A 24,481-nucleotide genomic window follows, 5' to 3' on the forward strand; every position below is an offset into this window, starting at 1 on the left:
TTGACTCTACTGAGATACTTTTGCTTCTTTCTTGTTCTTTTTTTATTCTAAACTGTATTTTTTCACGTGAAATAAACATATTCCCATGGAAAGTCATGCCAACACCTTGCTCTCATATTGAATGCACAGGATCAGAAGACAGAATACCTACGCTCTATTTCCTTCTCTAACAAACATTCCTGTGTGACTATCAGCAATTCCTTTGCAGGGAAATTGTCAAAGAGCCTACACTGGATGCTCTGCACTGGATGTGAGTTCCCAGTTTCGGGGAAGCTCTTTGGAGAGGACAGTTCTCCCTCCCTCCCTGAGGCATAGGGTGGAGTGTCTGCATGGCCTCAGTTACAACAATGTCAGGCACAGCACTGGCAACTCGGTCCTTCTACACTCTCAATCCAGATCTTTTTCATTCAATGGATATTGTTCAGTTCCTGTAGCACGTGGATGTTTTTTCTCACATGCCCGACTGCCCTTGAACCCCTGTCCCGTTGACTTTCTTTGGAAAGTGCTGGTGAGGTCTCAGCTTGATGACATACCACAATTCAATAGTAATCTAAACAGACCCTCCACTTCCCAGGTCCACGGAGCACGCAATGAGAGTGTCCCTAATGCTGGTAAAGTTGTTGCATCCAATACAGGGCATACAAAGTTTAGTTAGTTGACTGTAAGTATTTATTAAAATAGGCAAACTCACCCATTTGTTCATGGGGTTCCTCTGCAAAAGAACAATGGGGAGGAGGAGAAAACAGTTCAGTGTATGTCCATTGACTTATGAATTGAAGAGGGTGAATTAGATCCTTTCTTTCTTGATTAGCATAAATATTGGCCATAGGTAGTGAGCTAGCTATTCAATTTGTGGGCTAGCCCCATTCCTGGCCTGCTATGTAGTAGATAGAGGAGAGTATATTCTTGCCTTAATACATATAAGAAGAAGCTTCATGCCCACAAGCAATTAGCAAAAGGTGAATATGAATCACTACGCTCCTCTGCTAATATGGGATCTGCTATGAAAGGAGCAGTAACACCATTTACATCATGTGCGGCATTCCATTTGCTTCTTTCAGTGCAGAGTCTTTTCAATGTGTACATTGCTTTCGTAATGTGTCTCTGCAAGAGTGTTATGGTTCTTGGAGAATACAAACAAGTAGTGGGTGAGTCTATTTAAATGTTAACAATGTATGAGCAGCACTGCACAGAACCAGCAAGTGCTCATATAAGTTATTGACAAAATTAGCCAAGTAAATGCTCTATCAAAAACAGGAGTAGAGTACACGGAAGAACAAGGCCACAGACTTACTTATTGCCTTTTCCAATTCTCCTAAAAAAGAAAAAAAATATTTAAAGATAACAGTAGCACCTTTTGTAATAATATTTCCAAGAACAAAGGTAACTAATAGTTAAAATATCAAAAGCTCTATTTATTGGAGAATAACTGTGAGGAAGTGACACAATAAACATCATACTGTCTGAGGCCCGAAGGAAGGACTCTCATCATCTATTTCATGGACCAGAGAACTTTCCCCAAACAGTTCATGTCTGCATTAGAGCAGTACCTTGAGAAAAAATTTCCAGTCATTGAAGATTCACCACAACCCCCTGTAAATTGTTAGAAAGGCTAATCACCATCACTCTTAAAAATGTATATATTATTTCTAGTCTGACTTTCCTAGTTTCAGTTTCTAGCCATTGGATTTTGCTAGACAATTCTCTGCTAGACTAAAGAGCCCATTATCACATATATGTTCTCTGGCTACATACGTGTAGAGTGTAATCAACTCACCCCTTTTCTTTGGCGAGCTAAATAGATTGAGCTCTTTGATTCTATCACTATAACACATGTTATCTAAGCCATTAATCATTCTGGTACTCTTCTATGAACCCTCTCCAGTTTGACAACTTCTTTCTTCAGTTGAGGACACCGGAACTGCACTTAGTATTCCAGCAACACAGCCAAATACAAAGCTAATATAACCCCAATGGTCCTAATTAAGATCATCCCTATGCCCTCTGGTTTGAAGCCTAGCAAACACTCTCCTACTGAAGGGCTTGTGTGAGCTCCAGTGGAAGGGGGACACTTTTTCTGAGACAAAACTTGCACTCACAGGCAGGCTTCACCAATCAGCTCCTCCCCCTCCACCACAGTGCCTCCAGCTCACCACTGATCAACTCTTCTGAAGAGGACAGAAGGCACTGGTGGGGGAGGAGACGAGGAAGAAAGAGGTGGAATGAGGGTGGGGAACTCTTGAGGGTGGATAACAGGGTATAAAGAGGCACAGTTAGAGCGGGCAAGGGTGGGGCCTTGAGGGAAGGAATATAGTAGGGGCAGGCACTAGGGCAGAGAGGTGGTCAAGTACCCGCGAGGAAATCAAAAAGTTGGCACCTGTGCCTACACTGACCCCACATTATTTCGGAACTCAATCGAATCTTAACAATGTCTCAGTTCCTGCTTTCAAAACAGGAAAGTGGGATAAGGTCTAATAACTCAATGATATTTCTATTCATCTTACAAGGCTCCCACACAGCAGTAGAGCACATGGAAAAAAAAAAAAAAAAAAAGAAACAGACTTACTCATTCTCTTTTCCAAGTCTCCTAAAAAAGAAACAAAACATTTTAACATAAAAATTTCACCTTTTGTAATAATTTGGCCAAGAAGACAGATAACTAATAGTTAAAATATCAAAAGCTGTATTTATTGGAGAATATTTGAGAGGGAGCAAGTGACACAATAAAAATCATGGTGTCTGAGGCTGGAAGGAAGCATTCTCATCGTCTATAACATGGTCCAAAGAACTTCCCCCAAACAATTCATGTTTGCAGTAGAGCAGTACCTTTAGAAAAAGACTTACAGTGATGGAGGATGCACCACAACCCCTTGTAAATGGCAACAATTGCTAATCACCCTCATTCTTAAAAATGTATATATTTTGTCTAGTCTGACTTTCCTAGTTTCAGTTTCCAGCCATTGGATTTTGCTAGACCATTCTCTGCTAGAGTTAAGAGCCCATTATCACATATATGTTCTCTATCTTCATATGTATAGAGTGAAATCAAGTCACCCCTTTTCTTTGGTGAGCTTAATAGACTGAGCTCTTTGAGTCTATCACTATAACACGTTGTCTAATCCTTTAATCATTCGGGTGCTCTTCTGAGAACCCTCTCCAGTTTGACAACTTCTTTCTTCAGTTGAGGACACCGGAACTGCACTTAGTATTCCAGCAACACAGCCAAATACAAAGCTAATATAACCCCAATGGTCCTAATTAAGATCATCCCTATGCCCTCTGGTTTGAAGCCTAGCAAACACTCTCCTACTGAAGGGCTTGTGTGAGCTCCAGTGGAAGGGGTACACTTTTTCTGAGACAGAAATTGCACTCACAGGCAGGCCCCACCATCAGCTCCTCCCCCTCCACCGCAGCGCCTCCTGCTAACCACTGATCAGCTCTTCTTCCGAGCAGAAGGGGCTGGCGGGGGGAGGAGCTGAGGAAGGAAGAGGTGGAATGAGGGTGGGGCACTGTTGGTAGGAGGGAACAAGGCAGGAAGAGGCAGAGTTAGAGCGGGCAAGGGTGGGGCCCTAAGGGAAGGGCGTTAGGAGAGGTAGGGCCTGGGGCAGAAAGGTTGTCCAGCATCCCCAAGGAAATCAAAACGTTGGTGCCTGTACCTACACTACCCCCACATGATTGGGTCACTGAATCGAAACTTAACAATGTCTCCTTCCTTTTGAAGTGAAAAATCAGAATATTCCTTTTCAATTCAGAGGAAATAGAAACTTTTGACTCTACTGAAATGTGTTTGCTTCTTTCTTCTCTTTTTCATCCAGCAAGTTTTTTTCCACCTGAAATAGACACATTCCCATGGAAAGTTTCTGCCAACACCTTCCTCTCATAGTGAATACACCGGACCAGAAGACAGAGTATCTAGGTCCTATTTCCTGCTCTAGCACACATTCCTGTGTCAATATTCGCCCTTCTTTGCAGGGAAATTGTCAAAGAGCCTACACTGGGTGCTCTGCACAGGACGTGGGTTCCCAGTTTGGAGGAAACTCTTTGGGGAGGACAATTCTCCCTCCATCCCCGAGGCACAGGATGGAGTGTCTGCATGGCGTCAGTTACTACAAGGTTAAGCACATTACTAGCAACTCAGTCCTGCCACACTTCCCATCCAGAGCTTTTTGATTGAATGGATATGTACAGTTCCTGTAGCATGTGAATATTTTTCCTATCATACCCGACTGCCCTTGAACGTCGACCCCTCTGACTTTCTTGCAAAGTGAGGTCTCAGCTCGATGACATACCACAATTCCAGAGCAAACTACACAGACCCTGCACTTCCCCGATCCACAGGTCATGGAATGATAGCGTCCCTTCTGCAGTTGAAATTATGGCAACCAATAATAGCACACATAGTTTGGTCAGTCAATTTTAAGTACTGAGTAAAGTAGGCAAACTCACCGTTTTCCTCCTGGAGTTTTTCTGCAAAAGAACAATGGGGAGGAGAAGAAAACAGTTCAGTGTATGTCCATTGACTTATGAATTGAAGAGGGTGAATCAGATCGTTTCTTTGTTGATTAGCATAAATATTGGCAATAGATAGTGAGCTAGTTACTCAATCTGTAGGCTAACCACATTCCTGGCTGGCTATCTAATAGATAGAGAAGTTATATACTTGCATTAATCAATTTAAGAAGAAGCTTCATGGCTACAACTAATTAGCAAAAGGTGAATTTGACACAACTACGCTTCTCTGCTAATATGGGATCTGCCATGAAAGAAGCAGTAACACCATTTACATCCTGAGATGAATTCCATTTTCTTATTTCAATGCAGAGTCCTTTCAATGTGTTCATTGTCTTTTTTAGTGTGTCTCTGCAAGAGTGTTATGGTTCTTGGAGAATATAAACAAGTAGTAGTTGATTCTATTTAAATGTCAACACTGTATGAGCAGCACTGCTCAGAACCAGCAAGTGCTCATAAACGTTATTGACAAAATTAGCCAAGTAATCTGCTCTATCAAAAAGAGGAGTAGGGCACATGGAAGAAAAAGGCCACAGACTTACCTGTTGTCTTTTCCATTTTTCCTAAATAAGAAAAAAATAGATTTACAGATAACAATAGCACCTTTGGTAAAATATGGCCATGAACAAAGGTAACTAATAGTTAAAATATCAAAAGCTGTATTTATTGAAGAATAGCTGTGAGGGAGCAAGTGACACAATGAACATCATACTGTCTAAGGCCGGAAGGCAACACTCTCATCATCTAGAACACGGGCCAGAGAATGTCCCCCAAACAATTCATGTTTGCATTACAGCAGTACCTTTAGAAAAAATGTCCAGTTATGGTGGATCCACAAAAACCCTCTGAAAATTGTTAGAAAGGCTAATCATCCTCACTCTTAAAACTTTAAACCTTATTTATAGTCTGACTTTCCTAGTTTCAGTTTCCAGCCATTGGATTTTGCTACACTAAAGAGCCCATTATCACACATCTGTTCTCTGGCTACATACGTCTAGAGTGTAATCAACTCACCCCTTTTCTTTGGCGAGCTAAATAGATTGAGCTCTTTGATTCTATCACTATAACACATGTTATCTAAGCCATTAATCATTCTGGTACTCTTCTATGAACCCTCTTCAGTTTGACAACTTCTTTCTTCAGTTGAGGACACCGGAACTGCACTTAGTATTCCAGCAACAGAGCCAAATACAAAGCTAATATAACCCCAATGGTCCTATTTAAGATCATCCCTCTGCCCTCTGGTTTGAGGCCTAGCAAACACTCTCCTACTGAAGGGCTTGTGTGAGCTCCAGTGGAAGGGGGACACTTTTTCTGAGACAAAACCTGCACTCACAGGCAGGCTCCACCAATCAGCTCCTCCCCCTCCACCACAGTGCCTCCAGCTCACCACTGATCAGCTCTTCTGAAGAGGACAGAAGGCACTGGTGGGGGAGGAGACGAGGAAGGAAGAGGTGGAATGAGGGTGGGGAACTCTTGAGGGTGGAGAACAGGGTAGAAAGAGGCACAGTTAGAGCGGGCAAGGGTGGGGCCTTGAGGGAAGGGATATAGTAGGGGCAGGCACTAGGGCAGAGAGGTGGTCAAGTACCCGCGAGGAAATCAAAAAGTTGGCACCTGTGCCTACACTGACCCCACATTATTTTGTAACTCAATCGAATCTTAACAATGTCTCAGTTCCTGCTCTGTCAAAACAGGAAAGTGGGATGAGGTCTAATAACTCAATGATATTTCTTTTCATCTTACAAGGATCCCACACAGCAGTAGAGCACGCGGAAAAAAAAAAAAAAAAAAGAAACAGACTTACTCATTCTCTTTTCCAAGTCTCCTAAAAAAGAAACAAAACATTTTAACATAAAAATTTCACCTTTTGTAATAATTTGGCCAAGAAGACAGATAACTAATAGTTAAAATATCAAAAGCTGTATTTATTGGAGAATAGCTGAGAGGGAGCAAGTGACACAATAAAAATCATGGTGTCTGAGGCTGGAAGGAAGCATTCTCATCGTCTATAACATGGTCCAAAGAACTTCCCCCAAACAATTCATGTTTGCAGTAGAGCAGTACCTTTAAAAAAAAATTACAGTGATGGAGGATGCACCACAACCCCTTGTAAATGGCAACAATTGCTAATCACCCTCACTCTTAAAAATGTATATATTTTGTCTAGTCTGACTTTCCTAGTTTCAGTTTCCAGCCATTGGATTTTGCTAGACCATTCTCTGCTAGAGTTAAGAGCCCATTATCACATATATGTTCTCTATCTTCATATGTATAGAGTGAAATCAAGTCACCCCTTTTCTTTGGTGAGCTTAATAGACTGAGCTCTTTGAGTCTATCACTATAACACGTTGTCTAATCCTTTAATCATTCGGGTGCTCTTCTGAGAACCCTCTCCAGTTTGACAACTTCTTTCTTCACTTGGGGACACTGGAACTGCACTCAGTATTCCAGCAACAGAGCCAAATACTGAGCTAATATAACTCCTGGAATCCTAATTAAGATCATCCCCATGCCCTCTGGTTTGGGGCCTAGCGAACACTTTCCTACTGAAGGGCTTGTGTGAGCTCCAGTGAAAGGGGTACACTTTTTCTGAGACAGAAATTGCACTCACAGGCAGGCTCCACCATCAGCTCCTCCCCCTCCACCGCAGCGCCTCCTGCTAACCACTGATCAGCTCTTCTTCCGAGCAGAAGGGGCTGGCCGGGGGAGGAGCTGAGGAAGGAAGAGGTGGAACGAGGGTGGGGCACTGTTGGTAGGAGGGAACAAGGCAGGAAGAGGCAGAGTTAGAGCGGGCAAAGGTGGGGCCTTAAGGGAAGGGCGTTAGGAGAGGTAGGGCCTGGGGCAGAAAGGTTGTCCAGCATCCCCAAGGAAATCAAAACGTTGGTGCCTGTACCTACACTACCCCCACATGATTGGGTCACTGAATCGAAACTGAACAATGTCTCCTTCCTTTTGAAGTGAAAAATCAGAATATTCCTTTTCAATTCAGAGGAAATAGAAACTTTTGACTCTACTGAAATGTGTTTGCTTCTTTCTTCTCTTTTTCATCCAGCAAGTTTTTTTCCACCTGAAATAGACACATTCCCATGGAAAGTTTTTGCCAACACCTTCCTCTCATAGGGTTCATCTACACTACAGTGGGGAGTCGATTTAAGATACGCAAATTCAGCTACGTGAATAGCGTAGCTGAATTCGACGTATTGCAGCCGACTTACCCCGTTGTGAGGACGGCGGCAAAATCGACTTCTGCGGCTTTTTGTCAGCGGCGCTTACTACCACCTCCGCTGGTGGAGTTAGAGCGCCGATTCGGGGATCGATTGTCGCGTCCCAATGGGACGCGATAAATCGATCCCCAAGAGGTCGATTTCTACCCGCCGATTCAGGCGGGTAGTATAGACCAGACCATAGTGAATACACCGGACCAGAATACAGAGTATCTAGGTTCTATTTCCTGCTCTAGCACACATTCCTGTGTCAATATTCGCCCTTCTTTGCAGGGAAATTGTCAAAGAGCCTACACTGGGTGCTCTGCACAGGATGTGGTTTCCCAGTTTGGAGGAAACTCTTTGGGGAGGACAATTCTCTCTCCATCCCTGAGGCACAGGATGGAGTGTCTGCATGGCCTCAGTTACTACAAGGTTAAGCACAGCACTAGCAACTCAGTCCTGCCACAGTTCCCATCCAGAGCTTTTCGATTGAATGGATATGTATAGTTCCTGTAGCACGTGAATATTTTTCCTATCATACCCGACTGCCCTTGAACGTCTACCCCTCTGACTTTCTTGCAAAGTTAGGTCTCAGCTCGATGACATACCACAATTCCAGAGAAAACTACACAAACCCTCCACTTCCCCGATCCACAGGGCATGGAATGATAGCGTCCCTTCTGCAGTTGAAATTCTTGCAACCAATAATAGCACACATAGTTTGGTCAGTCAATTTTAAGTACTGAGTAAAGTAGGCAAACTCACCCTTTTCCTCCTGGAGATTTTCTGCAAAAGAACAATTGGGAGGAGAAGAAAACAGTTCAGTGTATGTCCATTGACATATGAATTGAAGAGGGTGAATCAGATCGTTTCTTTGTTGATTAGCATAAATATTGGCCATAGGTAGTGAGCTAGTTACTCAATCTGTGGGCTAACCACATTCCTGGCTGGCTATCTAATAGATAGAGAAGTTATATACTTGCATTAATCAATTTAAGAAGAAGCTTCATGGCTACAACTAATTAGCAAAAGGTGAATTTGACACAACTACGCTTCTCTGCTAATATGGGATCTGCCATGAAAGAAGCAGTAACACCATTTACATCCTGAGATGAATTCCATTTTCTTATTTCAATGCAGAGTCCTTTCAATGTGTTCATTGTCTTTTTTAGTGTGTCTCTGCAAGAGTGTTATGGTTCTTGGAGAATATAAACAAGTAGTAGTTGAGTCTATTTAAATGTCAACAATGTACGAGCAGCACTGCTCAGAACCAGCAAGTGCTCATTAACGTTATTGACAAAATTAGCCAAGTAATCTGCTCTATCAAAAAGTGGAGTAGGGCACATGGAAGAAAAAGGCCACAGACTTACCTGTTGTCTTTTCCATTTTTCCTAAATAAGAAAAAAATAGATTTACAGATAACAATAGCACCTTTGGTAAAATATGGCCATGAACAAAGGTAACTAATAGTTAAAATATCAAAAGCTGTATTTATTGAAGAATAGCTGTGAGGGAGCAAGTGACACAATGAACATCATACTGTCTAAGGCCGGAAGGCAACACTCTCATCATCTATAACACGGGCCAGAGAATGTCCCCCAAACAATTCATGTTTGCATTACAGCAGTACCTTTAGAAAAAATGTCCAGTTATGGTGGATCCACAAAAACCCTCTGAAAATTGTTAGAAAGGCTAATCATCCTCACACTTAAAACTTTAAACCTTATTTATAGTCTGACTTTCCTAGTTTCAGTTTCCAGCCATTAAATTTTGCTAGACTAAAGAGCCCATTATCACACATCTGTTCTCTGGCTACATACGTCTAGAGTGTAATCAACTCACCCCTTTTCTTTGGCGAGCTAATTAGATTGAGCTCTTTGATTCTATCACTATAACACATGTTATCTAAGCCATTAATCATTCTGGTACTCTTCTATGAACCCTCTCCAGTTTGACAACTTCTTTCTTCAGTTGACGACACCGGAACTGCACTTAGTATTCCAGCAACAGAGCCAAATACAAAGCTAATATAACTCCAATGGTCCTAATTAAGATCATCCCTATGCCCTCTGGTTTGAGGCCTAGCAAACACTCTCCTACTGAAGGGCTTGTGTGAGCTCCAGTGGAAGGGGGACACTTTTTCTGAGACAAAACTTGCACTCACAGGCAGGCTCCACCAATCAGCTCCTCCACCTCCACCACAGTGCCTCCAGCTCACCACTGATCAGCTCTTCTGAAGAGGACAGAAGGCACTGGTGGGGGAGGAGAGGAGGAAGGAAGAGGTGGAATGAGGGTGGGGAACTCTTGAGGGTGGAGAACAGGGTAGAAAAGTGCTCCACTTAGGAAGGAAAAATCAATTTCACACATACAGAATGGGAAAAGACTGTCTAGGAAGGAGTACGGCAGAAAGGGATCTAGGGGTTATAGTGGACCACAAGCTAAATATGAGTCAACAGTGTGATGCTGTTGCAAAAAAAGCACACATGATTCTGGGATGCATTAACAGGTGTGTTGTGAGCAAGACACGAGAAGTCATTCTTCCGCTCTACTCTGCTCTGGTTAGGCCTCAGCTGGAGTATTGTGTCCAGTTCTGGGCACCGCATTTTAAAAAAGATGTGGAGAAATTGGAAAGGGTCCAAAGAAGAGCAACAAGAATGATTAAAGGTCTTGAGAACATGACCTATGAAGGAAGGCTGAAAGAACTGGGTTTGTTTAGTTTGGAAAAGAGAAGACTGAGAGGGGACATGATAGCAGTTTTCAGGTATCTAAAAGGGTGTCATAAGGAGGAGGGAGAGAACTTGTTCACCTTAGCCTCTAAGGATAGAACCAGAAACAATGGGTTGAAACTGCAGCAAGGGAGGTCTAGGTTGGACATTAGGAAAAAGTTCCTAACTGTCAGGGTGGTTAAACACTGGAACAAATTGCCTAGGGAGGTTGTGGAATCTCCGTCTCTGGAGATATTTAAGAGTAGGTTAGATAAATGTCTATTAGGGATGGTCTAGGCAGTATTTGGTCCTGCCATGCGGGCAGGGGACTGGACTCGATGACCTCTCGAGGTCCTTTCCAGTCCTATAATCTATGAATAAGAAAGAGGCACAGTTAGAGCGGGCAAGGGTGGGGCCTTGAGGGAAGGGATATAGTAGGGGCAGGCACTAGGGCAGAGAGGTAGTCAAGTACCCGCGAGGAAATCAAAAAGTTGGCACCTGTGCCTACACTGACCCCACATTATTTCGTAACTCAATCGAATCTTAACAATGTCTCAGTTCCTGCTCTGTCAAAACAGGAAAGTGGGATGAGGTCTAATAACTCAATGATATTTCTTTTCATCTTACAAGGCTCCCACACAGCAGTAGAGCACGCGGAAAAAAAAAAAAAAAAGAAACAGACTTACTCATTCTCTTTTCCAAGTCTCCTAAAATAGAAACAAAACATTTTAACATAAAAATAGCACCTTTTGTAATAATTTGGCCAAAAACACAGATAACTAATAGTTAAAATATCAAAAGCTGTATTTATTGGAGAATAGCTGTGAGGGAGCAAGTGACACAATGAACATCATACTGTCTAAGGCCGGAAGGAAACACTCTCATCATCTATAGCACGGGCCAGAGAATGTCCCCCAAACAATTCACGTTTGCATTACAGCAGTACCTTTAGAAAAAATGTCCAGTTATGGAGGATCCACCAAAACCCTCTGAAAATTGTTAGAAAGGCTTATCATCCTCACTCTTAAAATTTATACCTTATTTATAGTCTGACTTTCCTAGTTTCAGTTTCCAGCCATTGAATTTTGCTGGACTAAAGAGCCCATTATCACACATCTGTTCTCTAGCTACATACGTCTAGAGTGTAATCAAGTCACCCCTTTTCTTTGGCGAGCTAAATAGATTGAGTTCTTTCTATCACTATAACACATGTTATCTAAACCATTAATCATTCTGGTACTCTTCTATGAACCCTCTTCAGTTTGACAACTTCTTTCTTCAGTTGGGGACACTGGAACTGCACTTAGTATTCCAGCAACAGAGCCAAATACAAAGCTAATATAACCCCAAAGGTCCTAATTAAGATCATCCCTATGCCTTCTGGTTTGAGGCCTAGCAAACACTCTCCTACTGAAGGGCTTGTGTGAGCTCCAGTGGGAGGGGGATACTTTTTCTGAGACAAAACTTGCAGTCACAGGCAGGCTCCACCAATCAGCTCCTCCCCCTCCACCACAGTGCCTCCAGCTCAACACTGAGCAGCTCTTCTGAAGAGGACAGAAGGCACTGGTGGGGGAGGAGATGAGGAAGGAAGAGGTGGAATGAGGGTGGGGAACTCTTGAGGGTGGAGAACAGGGTAGAAAGAGGCACAGCTAGAGCGGGCAAGGGTGGGGCCTTGAGGGAAGGGATATAGTAGGGGCAGGCACTAGGGCAAACAGGTGGTCAAGTACCCGCGAGGAAATCAAAAAGTTGGCACCTGTGCCTACACTGACCCCACATTATTTCAGAACTCAATCGAATCTTAACAATGTCTCAGTTCCTGCTCTGTCAAAACAGAAAAGTGGGATGAGGTCTAATAACTCAATGATATTTCTTTTCATCTTACAAGGCTCCCACACAGCAGTAGAGCACGCGGAAAAAAAAAAAAGCAACAGACTTACTCATTCTCTTTTCCAAGTCTCCTAAAAAAGAAACAAAACATTTTAACATAAAAATTTCACCTTTTGTAATAATTTGGCTAAGAAGACAGATAACTAATAGTTAAAATATCAAAAGCTGTATTTCTTGGAGAATAGCTGAGAGGGAGCAAGTGACACAATAAAAATCATGGTGTCTGAGGCTGGAAAGAAGCATTCTCATCGTCTATAACATGGTCCAAAGAACTTCCCCCAAACAATTCATGTTTGCAGTAGAGCATTACCTTTTGAAAAAACTTACAGTGATGGAGGATGCACCACAACCCCTTGTAAATGGCAACAATTGCTAATCACCCTCACTCTTAAAAATGTATATATTTTGTCTAGACTGACTTTCCAAGTTTCAGTTTCCAGCCATTGGATTTTGCTAGACCATTCTCTGCTAGAGTTAAGAGCCCATTATCACATATATGTTCTCTATCTTCATATGTATAGAGTGAAATCAAATCACCCCTTTTCTTTGGTGAGCTTAATAGACGGAGCTCTTTGAGTCTATCACTATAACACGTTGCCTAATCCTTTACTCATTCGGGTGCTCTTCTGAGAACCCTCTCCAGTTTGACAACTTCTTTCTTCACTTGGGGACACTGGAACTGCACTCAGTATTCCAGCAACAGAGCCAAATACTGAGCTAATATAACTCCTGGAATCCTAATTAAGATCATCCCCATGCCCTCTGGTTTGGGGCCTAGCGAACACTTTCCTACTGAAGGGCTTGTGTGAGCTCCAGTGAAAGGGGTACACTTTTTCTGAGACAGAAATTGCACTCACAGGCAGGCCCCACCATCAGCTCCTACCCCTCCACCGCAGTGCCTCCTACTAACCACTGATCAGCTCTTCTGCTGAGCAGAAGGGGCTGGCGGGGGGAGGAGCTGAGGAAGGAAGAGGTGGAACGAGGGTGGGGCACTCTTGGGAGGAGGGAACAAGGCAGGAAGAGGCAGAGTTAGAGCGGGCAAGGGTGGGGCCTTAAGGGAAGGGCGTTAGGAGAGGTAGGGCCTGGGGCAGAAAGGTTGTCCAGCATCCCCAAGGAAATCAAAACGTTGGTGCCTGTACCTACACAACCCCCACATGATTGGGTCACTGAATCGAAACTTAACAATGTCTCCTTCCTTTTGAAGTGAAAAATCAGAATATTCCTTTTCAATTCAGAGGAAATAGAAACTTTTGACTCTACTGAAATGTGTTTGCTTCTTTCTTCTCTTTTTCATCCAGCAAGTTTTTTTCCACCTGAAATAGACACATTCCTATGGAAAGTTTCTGCCAACACCTTCCTCTCATAGTGAATACACCGGACCAGAAGACAGAGTATCTAGGTTCTATTTCCTGCTCTAGCACACATTCCTGTGTCAATATTCGCCCTTCTTTGCAGGGAAATTGTCAAAGAGCCTACACTGGGTGCTCTGCACAGGATGTGGTTTCCCAGTTTGGAGGAAGTTCTTTGGGGAGGACAATTCTCCCTCCATCCCGGAGGCAAAGGGTGGAGTGTCTGCATGGCCTCAGTTACTACAAGGTTAAGCACAGCACTAGCAACTCAGTCCTGCCACACTCCCCAGCCAGAGCTTTTTGATTGAATGCATATGTACAGTTCCTGTAGCACGTGAATATTTTTCCTATCATACCCGACTGCCCTTGAACGTCGACCCCTCTGACTTTCTTGCAAAGTGAGGTCTCAGCTCGATGACAAACCACAATTCCAGAGAAAACCACACAGACCCTCCACTTCCCCGATCCACAGGGCATGGAATGATAGCGTCCCTTCTGCAGTTGAAATTCTTGCAACCAATAATAGCACACATAGTTTGGTCAGTCAATTTTAAGTACTGAGTAAAGTAGGCAAACTCACCGTTTTCCTCCTGGGGTTTTTCTGCAAAAGATCAATGGGGAGGAGGAGAAAACAGTTCAGTGTATGTCCATTGACATATGAATTGAAGAGGGTGAATCAGATCGTTTCTTTGTTGATTAGCATAAATATTGGCCATAGGTAGTGAGCTAGTTACTCAATCTGTGGGCTAACCACATTCCTGGCTGGCTATCTAATAGATAGAGAAGTTATATACTTGCATTAATCAATTTAAGAAGAAGCTTCATGGCTACAACTAATTAGCAAAAGGTGAATTTGACACAACTACGCTTCTCTGCTAATATGGGATCTGCCATGAAAGAAGCAGTAACACCATTTACATCCTGAGATGAATTCCATTTTCTTATTTCAATGCAGAGTCCTTTCAATGTGTTCATTGTCTTTTTTAGTGTGTCTCTGCAAGAGTGTTATGGTTCTTGGAGAATATAAACCCCAAGTAATAGTTAAGTCTATTTAAATGTCAACAATGTATGAGCAGTACTGCTCAGAACCAGCAAGTGCTCATAAACGTTATTGACAAAATTAGCCAAGTAATCTGCTCTGTCAAAAAGAGGAGTAGGGCACATGGAGGAAAAAGGCCACAGACTTACTTGTTGTCTTTTCCATTTCCCCTAAAAAAGAAAAAAATATATTTAAAGATAAGAATAGCACCTTTGGTAATATATGGCCAAGAACAAAGGTAACTAATAGTTAAAATATCAAAAGCTGTATTTATTGAAGAATAGCTGTGAGGGAGCAAGTGACACCATGAACATCATACTGTCTAAGGCCGGAAGGAAACACTCTCATCATCTATAACACGGGCCAGAGAATGTCCCCCAAACAATTCATGTTTGCATTACAGCAGTACCTTTAGAAAAAATGTCCAGTTATGGAGGATCCACCAAAACCCTCTGAAAATTGTTAGAAAGGCTAATCATCCTCATTCTTAAAATTTATACCTTATTTATAGTCTGACTTTCCTAGTTTCAGTTTCCAGCCATTGAATTTTGCTAGACTAAAGAGCCCATTATCATACATCTGTTCTCTAGCTACATACGTCTAGAGTGTAATCAAGTCACCCCTTTTCTTTGGCGAGCTAAATAGATTGAATTCTTTCATTCTATCACTATAACACATGTTATCTAAACCATTAATCATTCTGGTACTCTTCTATGAACCCTCTTCAGTTTGACAACTTCTTTCTTCAGTTGGGGACACCGGAACTGCACTTAGTATTCCAGCAACAGAGCCAAATACAAAGCTAATATAACCCCAATGGTCCTAATTAAGATCATCCCTATGCCTTCTGGTTTGAGGCCTAGCAAACACTCTCCTACTGAAGGTCTTGTGTGAGCTCCAGTGGAAGGGGGACACTTTTTCTGAGACAAAACTTGCACTCACAGGCAGGCTTCACCAATCAGCTCCTCCCCCTCCACCACAGTGCCTCCAGCTCACCACTGATCAGCTCTTCTGAAGAGGACAATAGGCACTGGTAGGGGAGGAGACGAGGAAGGAAGAGGTGGAATGAGGGTGAGGAACTCTTGAGGGTGGAGAACAGGGTAGAAAGAGGCAGAGTTAGAGCGGGCAAGGTTGGAGCCTTGACGGAAGGGGTATAGTAGGGTCAGGCACTAGGGCAGACAGGTGGTCAAGTACCCGCGAGGAAATCAAAAAGTTGGTACCTGTGCCTACACTGACCCCACATTATTTCGTAACTGCATCAAATCTTAACAATATCTCAGTTTCTGCTCTGTCAAAACAGGAAAGTGGGGTGAGGTCTAATAACTCAATGATATTTCTTTTGATCTTTCAAGACTCCTACACAGCAGTAGAGCACGCAAAAAAAAAAAAAAAAAAAAAAACAGACTTACTCATTCTCTTTTCCAAGTCTCCTAAAAAAGAAAAAAAAATATTTTTAGATAACAATAGCATTATCACATATATGTTCTCTATCTTCATATGTATAGAGTGAAATCAAGTCACCCCTTTTCTTTGGTGAGCTTAATAGACTTAGCTCTTTGTGTCTATCACTATAACACGTTATCTAATCCTTTAATCATTCGGGTGCTCTTCTGAGAACCCTCTCCAGTTTTTCAAGTTCCTTCTTCACTTGGGGACTCCGGAATTGCACTCAGTATTCCAGCAACGGAGCCAAATTGAGCTAATATAACCCCTAGACTCCTAATTAAGATCATCCCCATGCCCTCTGGTTTGGGGCCTAGCGAACACATTCCTACTGTAGGGCTTGTGTGAGCTCCAGTGACGGGGGACAGTTTTTCTGAGACAGAAATTGCACTCACCAGCAGGCACCATCAATCAGCTCCTCCCCTGCCGCCACAGCGTCTCCTTTCCAACACTGATCACCTCTTTTGCACAGAGCAGGAGGTGCTGGGGGGGGAGGAGCCAAGGAAGGAAGAGTTGGATTGAGGGCGGGACACTATTGGGAGAGGGAGTGAAGCAGGGCCAGAAGAGAAAGAGTGGGAGCGGGAACAGGTGGGGCAGGGGTGGGGCCTGGAGGGAAGTGTTGTAGTAGTGGCAGGGCCTGGGGCAAAGAGGTGGTCAAGTACCCACATGGAAATCAAAAGTTGTCACCTGTGCATACACTGCCCCCATATTATTTCGTAACTGTATCGAACCTTAACAATATTTCCTTCATTTTGCAGTGAATAATCAGAATATTCCTTTTTAATATGGAGGAAATAGCAACTCTAATGAGATGCTTTGGCATCTTTCCTATTCTTTTTTTATTCCAAACAGTATTTTTTTGCCTGAAATAAACATATTCCCTTGGAAAGTTTCTGCCAACACCTTGCTCTCATAGTGAATACACAGGACCGGAAGACAGAATATCTAGGTTCTATTTCCTAATCTAGCAAATATTCCTGTGTGACTATCAGCACTTGCTTTGCAGGGGGATTGTCAAAGAGCATACACTGGGTTCTCTGCAAAGGATGTGGGTTCCCAATTTGGGGGAAGCTCTTTGGGGAAGAACCTTCTCCCTCCATCACTGAGGCACAAGGTGGAGTGTCTCCATGGCCTCAGTTACTACAAAGTCAGGCACAACACTCGCAATTCGGTCCTGCCACACTCCCTATCCAGATCTTTTTCATTCAATGGATATATTCAGTTCCTGTAGCACGTGGATGTTTTTTCTCACATGCCTGACTGCCCTTGAACTCCTGCCTCTTTGACTTTCTTTGGAAAATGAGCTCTCAGCTTCATGACATTCCACGATTACAGAGCAATCTACACAGACCTCCACTTCCCATATCAACAGGACATGCAATGATAGCATCTCTTCTGCAGTTGAAATTGTTGGAATCATTAAGCGCAACTATAACTTGGTCAGTCAACTGTAACTACTGAGTAAAGTAGGCAAACTCACCCTTTTCCTCCTGGAGTTCTTCTGCAAAAAAACAATGGGGAGGAGAAGAAAACAGTTCAGTGTATGTCCATTGACTTTTGAATTGAAAAGGGTGAATCTTTGTTGATTAGCATAAATATTGGCCGGGGTAGTGAAAAAGCTATTCAAGCTGTGAGCTAGCCCCATTCCTATCACACTACATAGTAGATAGACGATAGTATATTTTTACTTTAATCAATTTAAGAAGAAGCTTCATGGCCACAAGTAATTTGCAAAAGGTGAATATGGAAAACTAGTCTCCTCTGCTAATATGGGTCCTACTACGAAAGGAGCAGGAACACCATTTACCTCATGTGCTGTCTTCCATTTGCTTATTTCAATGCAGAGTCCTTTCTATGTTTAAAGTGCTTTTGTAATTTGTCTCTGCAAGTGTTTTATGGTTCTTGGAGAATACAAACAAGTAGTGGATGAGTCTATTTCAATTTCAACAATGTATGAGCAGCACTGCTAAGAACCTAAATTGCTCATATATGTTATTGACAAAATTAGCCAAGTAATCTGCTCTATCAAAAAGAGGAGTAGAGCATACAGAAGAAAAAGGTCACAGACTTACTTATTGTATTTCCCAAAAAAGAAAACACAAATATTTAAAGATAACAATAGCACTTTTTGTAATATGTGGCCAAGAACAAAGGTAACTAATAGTTAAAATATCAAAAGCTCTATTTATTGGAGAATAGCTGTGAGGGAGCAAGTGACACAATGAACATCATACTGTCTAAGGCCGGAAGGCAACACTCTCATCATCTATAACACGGACCAGAGAACGTCCCCCAAACAATTCATGTTTGCATTACAGCAGTACCTTTAGAAAAAAAGGCCAGTGATGGAGGATCCACCACTACCCTTGAAAATTGTTAGAAAGGCTAATCATCCTCACTCTTAAAATTTATACCTTATTTATAGTCTGACTTTCCTAGTTTCAGTTTCCAGCCATTGGATTTTGCTAGACTAAAGAGCCCATTATCACACATCTGTTCTCTAGCTACATACGTCTAGAGTGTAATCATGTCACCCCTTTTCTTTGGTGAGCTAAACAGATTGAGCTCTTTCATTCTATCACTATAACACATGTTATCTAAGCCATTAATCATTCTGGTACTCTTCTATGAACCCTCTCCAGTTTGACAACTTCTTTCTTCAGTTGGGGACACCGGAACTGCACTTAGTATTCCAGCAACAGAGCCAAATAGAAAGCTAGTTTAACCCCAGTGGTCCTCATTAAGATCATCCCCATGCCCTCTGGTTTGGGGCCTAGCAAACACTCTCCTACTGAAGGGCTTGTGTGAGCTCCAGTGGAAGGGGGACACTTTTCTGAGACAAAACTTGCACTCACAGGCAGGCTCCACCAATCAGTTCCTCCCCCTCCACCACAGTGCCTCCTGCTCACCACTGATCAGCTCTTCTGAAGAGGACAGAAGGCACTGGTGGGGGAGGAGACGAGAAAGGAAGAGGTGGAATGAGGGTGGGGAACTCTTGAGGGTGGAAAACAGGGTAGAAAGAGGCACAGTTAGAGCGGGCAAGGGTGGGGCCTTGAGGGAAGGAATATAGTAGGGGCAGGCACTAGGGCAGACAGGTGGTCAAGTACCCGCGAGGAAATAAAAAAGTTGGCACCTGTGCCTACACTGACCCCACATTATTTCGTAACTCAATCGAATCTTAACAATGTCTCAGTTCCTGCTCTGTCAAAACAGGAAAGTGGGATGAGGTCTAATAACTCAATGATATTTCTTTTCATCTTACAAGGCTCCCACACAGCAGTAGAGCACGCGGAAAAAAAAAAAAAAAAAGCAACAGACTTACTCATTCTCTTTTCCAAGTCTCCTAAAAAAGAAAAAAACCTATTTTTAGATAACAATAGCAACTTTTGTAATAATATGGCCAAGAAGACAGATAACTAATAGTTATAATATCAAGACCTCTATTTATTGGAGAATAGCTGTGAGGGAGCAAGTGACACAATAAAAATCATGGTGTCTGAGGCTGGAAAGAAGCACTCTCATCATCTATAACATGGTCCAAAGAACTTCCCCCAAACAATTCATGTTTGCAGTAGAGCAGTACCTTTAGAAAAAAATTACAGTGATGGAGGATTCAGCACAACCCCTTGTAAATGGCAACAATTGCTAATCACCCTCACTCTTAAAAATGTATATATTTTGTCTAGTCTGACTTTCCTAGTTTTAGTTTCCAGCCATTGGATTTTGCTAGACCATTCTCTGCTAGAGTTAAGAGCCCATTATCATATATATGTTCTCTATCTTCATATGTATAGAGTGAAATCAAGTCACCCCTTTTCTTTGGTGAGCTTAATAGACTGAGCTCTTTCAGTCTATCACTATAACACGTTATCTAATCCTTTAATCATTCGGATGCTCTTCTGAGAACCATCTCCAGTTCGACATCTTCTTTCTTCAGTTGGGGACACCGGAACTGCACTCAGTATTCCAGCAACAGAGCCAAATATTGAGCTAATATAACTCCTAGAGTCCTAATTAAGATCATCCCCATGCCCTCTGGTTTGGGGCCTAGCAAACACTTTCCTACTGAAGGGCTTGTGTGAGCTCCAGTGAAAGGGGTACACTTTTTCTGAGACAGAAATTGCACTCACCAGCAGGCACCATCAATCAGCTCCTCCCCCTCCACCGCAGCGTCTCCTTCCCGCCACTGATCACCTCTTCAGCAGAGGGTCGGAGGTGCTGGGGGGAGGAGCCAAGGAAGGAAGAGGTGGGGCAGGGGTGGGGCCTTGAGGGAAGCGGTGTAGTAGGGGCAGGGTCTGGGACAGAGAGGTGGTTAAGTACCCACAAGGAAATTGAAAAGTTGGCACCTGTGCATACACTGCACCCACATTATTTCGTAACTGTATCGAATCTTAAAAATGTCTCCTTTATTTTGAGGTGAAAAAATTTTTATTATCGAGGAAATAGAAACTTTTGACTCTACTCAGATACTCTTGCTTCTTTCTTGTTCTTTTTTTATTCCAAACAGGTGCTCTTCTATGAACCCTCTCCAGAGGCCTAGTGAACACTTTCCCACTGAAGGGCTTGTGTGAGCTCCAGTGAAAGGGGTACACTTTTTCTGAGAAAGAAATTGCACTCACAGGCAGGCCCTACCACTCAGCTACTCTCCCACCCGCCCACTGCAGCGCCTGCCGCCCACCACTGATCAGCTCTTCTGGAGAGGGCAGTAGGCACTGTCCGTGAGGAGCCAAGGAAGAAAAAGGCGAAACGCGGGTGGGGCACTGCTGGGAGGGGGAGGACAGTGCAAGAAGTGGGAGAGTGACAGCTGGCAAGGGTGGGGCCTTGAGGAAATGCGTATAATAGAGGTAGGGCCTGGGGCAGAGAGGTGGTCGAGTACTCGCAAGGAAATCAGAGTTGAAACCTGTGCCTACACTGCTTCCACATTATTTCATAACTTAATCGAACCTTAAAAATCTCTCTTTTTTTTCAGATGAAAAATCAGAATATTCCTTTTTAATACGGAGGAAATAGAAACTTTTGACTCTACTGAGATGCTTTTGCTTCCTTCTTTATCTTTTTTCATCCAAAAAAGTTTTTTTCCACCTGAAATAGACACATTCCCATGGAAAGTTTCTGCCAACACATTCCTCTCATAGTGAATACACCGCACCAGAAGACAGAGTATCTAGGTACTGTTTCCGGCTCTAGCACACATTCCTGTGTCCATATTAGCCCTTCCTTTGCAAGGAAATTGTCAAAGAGCCTACACTGGGTGCTCTGCACAGGATATTGTTTCCCAGTTTGGGGGAAGCTCTTTGGGGAGGACAATTCTGCCTCCATCCCGGAGGCAAAGGGTGGAGTGTCTGCATGGCCTCAGTTACTACAAGGTCAGGCACAGCACTAGCAACTCGGTCCTGCGACACTCCCCAGCCAGAGGTTTTTAATTGAATGGATACGTTCAGTTCCTGTAGCGCGTGGATGTTTTTCCTATCATACCCGACTGCCCTTGAACCCCTGCCCCTCTGACTTTCTTTGCAAAGAGAGGTCTCAGCTTGATAACATACCACGATTCCAGAGTAATCTACACAGACCCTCCACATCCCAGATCCACGGGGCATGCAATGATAAAGTCCCTTCTGTAGCTGAAATTGTTGTAACCAATAGTTTGGTCAGTCAATTTTAAGTATTGAGTAAAGTAGGCAAACTCACCCTTTTCCTCCTGGAGTTTTTCTGCAAAAGAACAATGGGGAGGAGAAGAAAACAGCTCAGTGTATGTCCATTGACTTATGAATTGAAGAGGGTGAATCCGATCATTTCTTTGTTGATTAGCATAAATATTGGCCATAGGTAGTAAACTAGCTATTCTATCCATGGGCTAGCCCCATTTCTGGCATGCTACGTCGTAGATAGAGAAGGTTATATTCTCGCATTAATACATATAAGAAGAACCTTCATGGCCACATGGAATTAGCAAAAGGTTAATTTGACACACTAGGCTCCTCTGCTCATATGGGACCTGCTATGAAAGGAGCAGTAACACCATTTACATCCTGAGCTGAATTCCATTTGCTTATTTCAATGCAGAGTCCTTTCAACGTGAGCATTGTCTTTCATACTGTGTCTCTGCAAGGGTGTTTTGGTTCTTGGAGAATAGAAACAAGTAGTGGGTGAGTCTATTTAAATTTCAACAATGTATGAGCAGCACTGCTCAGAACCAGCAAGTGCTCATATATGCTACTTACAAAATTAACCAAGTAATCAGCTCTATCAAAAAGAAGAAACAGGCCACAGACTTACTTATTGTATTTTCCAATTCTCCTAAAAAAGAAACAAATATATTTAAAGATAACAATAGCACCTTTCGTAATAATATGGCCAAGGACAAAGGTAACTAATAGTTAAAATATCAAAAGCTGTACTTATTGGAAAATAGCTGTGAGAGAGCAAGTGACACAGTGAACATAATACTGTCTAAGGCCAGAAGGAAACCCTCTCATCATCTATAACACAGGCCAGAGAATTTCCCCCAAACAATTCATGTTTGCATTAGAGCAGTACCTTGAGAAAAAATTCCAGTGATGGAGGATGCACCACAACCCCCTGTAAATTGTTAGAAAGGCTAATCACCATCACTCTTAAAAATTTATACACTATTTCTAGTTTGACTTTCCAGTTTCAGTTTCCAGCCTAAAAAATTTCCATTTTGCAAGACTAAAGAACCCATTATCACATATATGTTCTCTGTCTACATACGTGTAGAGTGTTATCAAGTCACTCCTTTTCTTTAGTGAGCTAAATAGATTGAGCTCTTTGAGTCTATCACTAGAACACATGTTATCTAATCCTTTAATCATTCTGGTAGTCTTCTATGAACCCTCTCCAGTTTGACAACTTCTTTCTTCAGTTGGGGCCACCGGAACTGCACTCAGTATTCCAGCAACAGAGCAAAATACTGAACTTATATAAACCCTATAGTCCTAGTTAACTTCATCCCCATGCCCTCTGGTTTGGGGCCTAGTGATCACTTTCTTACTGAAGGGCTTGTGTGAGCTCCAGTTAAAGGGGTACAGTTTTTCTGTGACAGAAATTGGACTCACCAGCAGAAACCATCAATCAGCTGTTCTTCCTCCACTGCAGCGTCTATTACCCACCACCGATCACCTCTTTTGCAGAGGGCAGGAGGCGCTGGCGGGGAGAAGCTAAGGAAGGAAGAGGTGGAACGAGGGTGGGGCACTCTTGGGAGGGGGAAAACAGGGTAGGAAGAGGCAGAGTTAGAGCGGCCAAGGGTGGGACCTTGAGGGAAGGGGTATAATCGGGGTATGGCCTGGGGCAGAGAGGTGGTCAAGTATGTGCGAGAAAATTAAAGAGTTGGCATCTCTAGCACACATTCCTGTGTCAATATTAGCACTTAATTTGCAGGGAAATAGTGAAAGAGCCCACACTGGGTGCTCTTCAGAGCCCTTCAGTAATTATTAACCAAGATGGTCAGGGATGAAAGCTAGTGTTCTGAGTGTCCCTCGGCTTCTGATTATCAGAAGCTTGGACTGGATGTCAGGAAATGGATCATTAGAGAAATTCCCATTCTTTTCATTCCCTCTGATAAATCAGGCACTGACCACTGTCAGAAGACAAGGTACTGGTCTGGATGGATTATTGGTCTGACACAGTATGGCTGTTATGTTTTTTCTCTAGAGCTTTTGTTTCCTGTCCCTAGTAAAGTTCCCTGTTATTTTTGAGTGTGGCCTTTTATTTGTTGAATATCATCTTCCTCCTGAAATAAAGAACCCAGGACCCAATGCATGCCACGAGGGAAGACAAGCCACTCCGATTGGCAAGGAGCACAGAGGAGGCTTAAGCTCCAAGCGGGGTGGGGGAGAAGAGCGCTACATAAAATACAATGTTTGCATTTCCCTCAGAGAGCTGTCTCTGCAGCAGGTGGGACTAAAGGAGCTTCTGACTCCTGTGAAACACAACATAATAGGCAGGGAGTCAGGGACTGCAGGGGATGGGGAATTCCCCTGCTGCCAGTGACAGACAGGTTTGATTCTGAACCCAAGTTGCTTGCTTCTGTGAAGAAATGAGTATTCTCAATTCAAATTAGGCCAAATCCGTAAATCTTATTCAGATATCACTCAGGTAAAATTCTCAAAAGCATAGATATTTTCAGAAAGCATCCGCTCAATGTGCATCAGCAGTAAAAGCTCTAACAGAATGTTAGGAACCATTTGGAAAGATAGATAATAAGACAGAAAATAACATAATGCCACTATTTGAATCCATGGTGGGCCCACAACTTGAATACTGTGTGCAGTTCAGGACACCCCATCTAAAAAAATTATGTTAGAATTGGCAAAAGTACAGATA

General features: G+C 42.9%; 1 protein-coding gene across 1 annotated transcript in view; it reads right to left on the minus strand.

Moving 5' to 3' along the window:
• Positions 1 to 3,422: 3,422 nt before the first annotated feature.
• The window catches only part of LOC128826340 (butyrophilin-like protein 2), a 67,542-nt gene continuing 46,483 nt past the window's right edge, over positions 3,423 to 24,481 (minus strand). Inside the window, exons 9-23 of the mRNA XM_054009587.1 lie at positions 22,415 to 22,435; positions 21,827 to 21,847; positions 19,461 to 19,481; positions 17,619 to 17,639; positions 16,105 to 16,125; positions 14,845 to 14,865; positions 14,237 to 14,257; positions 12,358 to 12,378; positions 11,107 to 11,127; positions 9,086 to 9,106; positions 8,481 to 8,501; positions 6,314 to 6,334; positions 5,052 to 5,072; positions 4,447 to 4,467; positions 3,423 to 3,475 (exon numbers count right to left, since the gene is read on the minus strand). Of these exons, the coding sequence (XP_053865562.1) occupies positions 3,423 to 3,475; positions 4,447 to 4,467; positions 5,052 to 5,072; positions 6,314 to 6,334; positions 8,481 to 8,501; positions 9,086 to 9,106; positions 11,107 to 11,127; positions 12,358 to 12,378; positions 14,237 to 14,257; positions 14,845 to 14,865; positions 16,105 to 16,125; positions 17,619 to 17,639; positions 19,461 to 19,481; positions 21,827 to 21,847; positions 22,415 to 22,435 (347 nt within the window). The remainder of the gene's footprint in view (positions 3,476 to 4,446; positions 4,468 to 5,051; positions 5,073 to 6,313; positions 6,335 to 8,480; positions 8,502 to 9,085; positions 9,107 to 11,106; positions 11,128 to 12,357; positions 12,379 to 14,236; positions 14,258 to 14,844; positions 14,866 to 16,104; positions 16,126 to 17,618; positions 17,640 to 19,460; positions 19,482 to 21,826; positions 21,848 to 22,414; positions 22,436 to 24,481) is intronic.

This window comes from Malaclemys terrapin, chromosome 20, assembly GCF_027887155.1.
Source record: "Malaclemys terrapin pileata isolate rMalTer1 chromosome 20, rMalTer1.hap1, whole genome shotgun sequence".
Classification (NCBI taxonomy): Eukaryota; Metazoa; Chordata; order Testudines; family Emydidae; genus Malaclemys; species Malaclemys terrapin.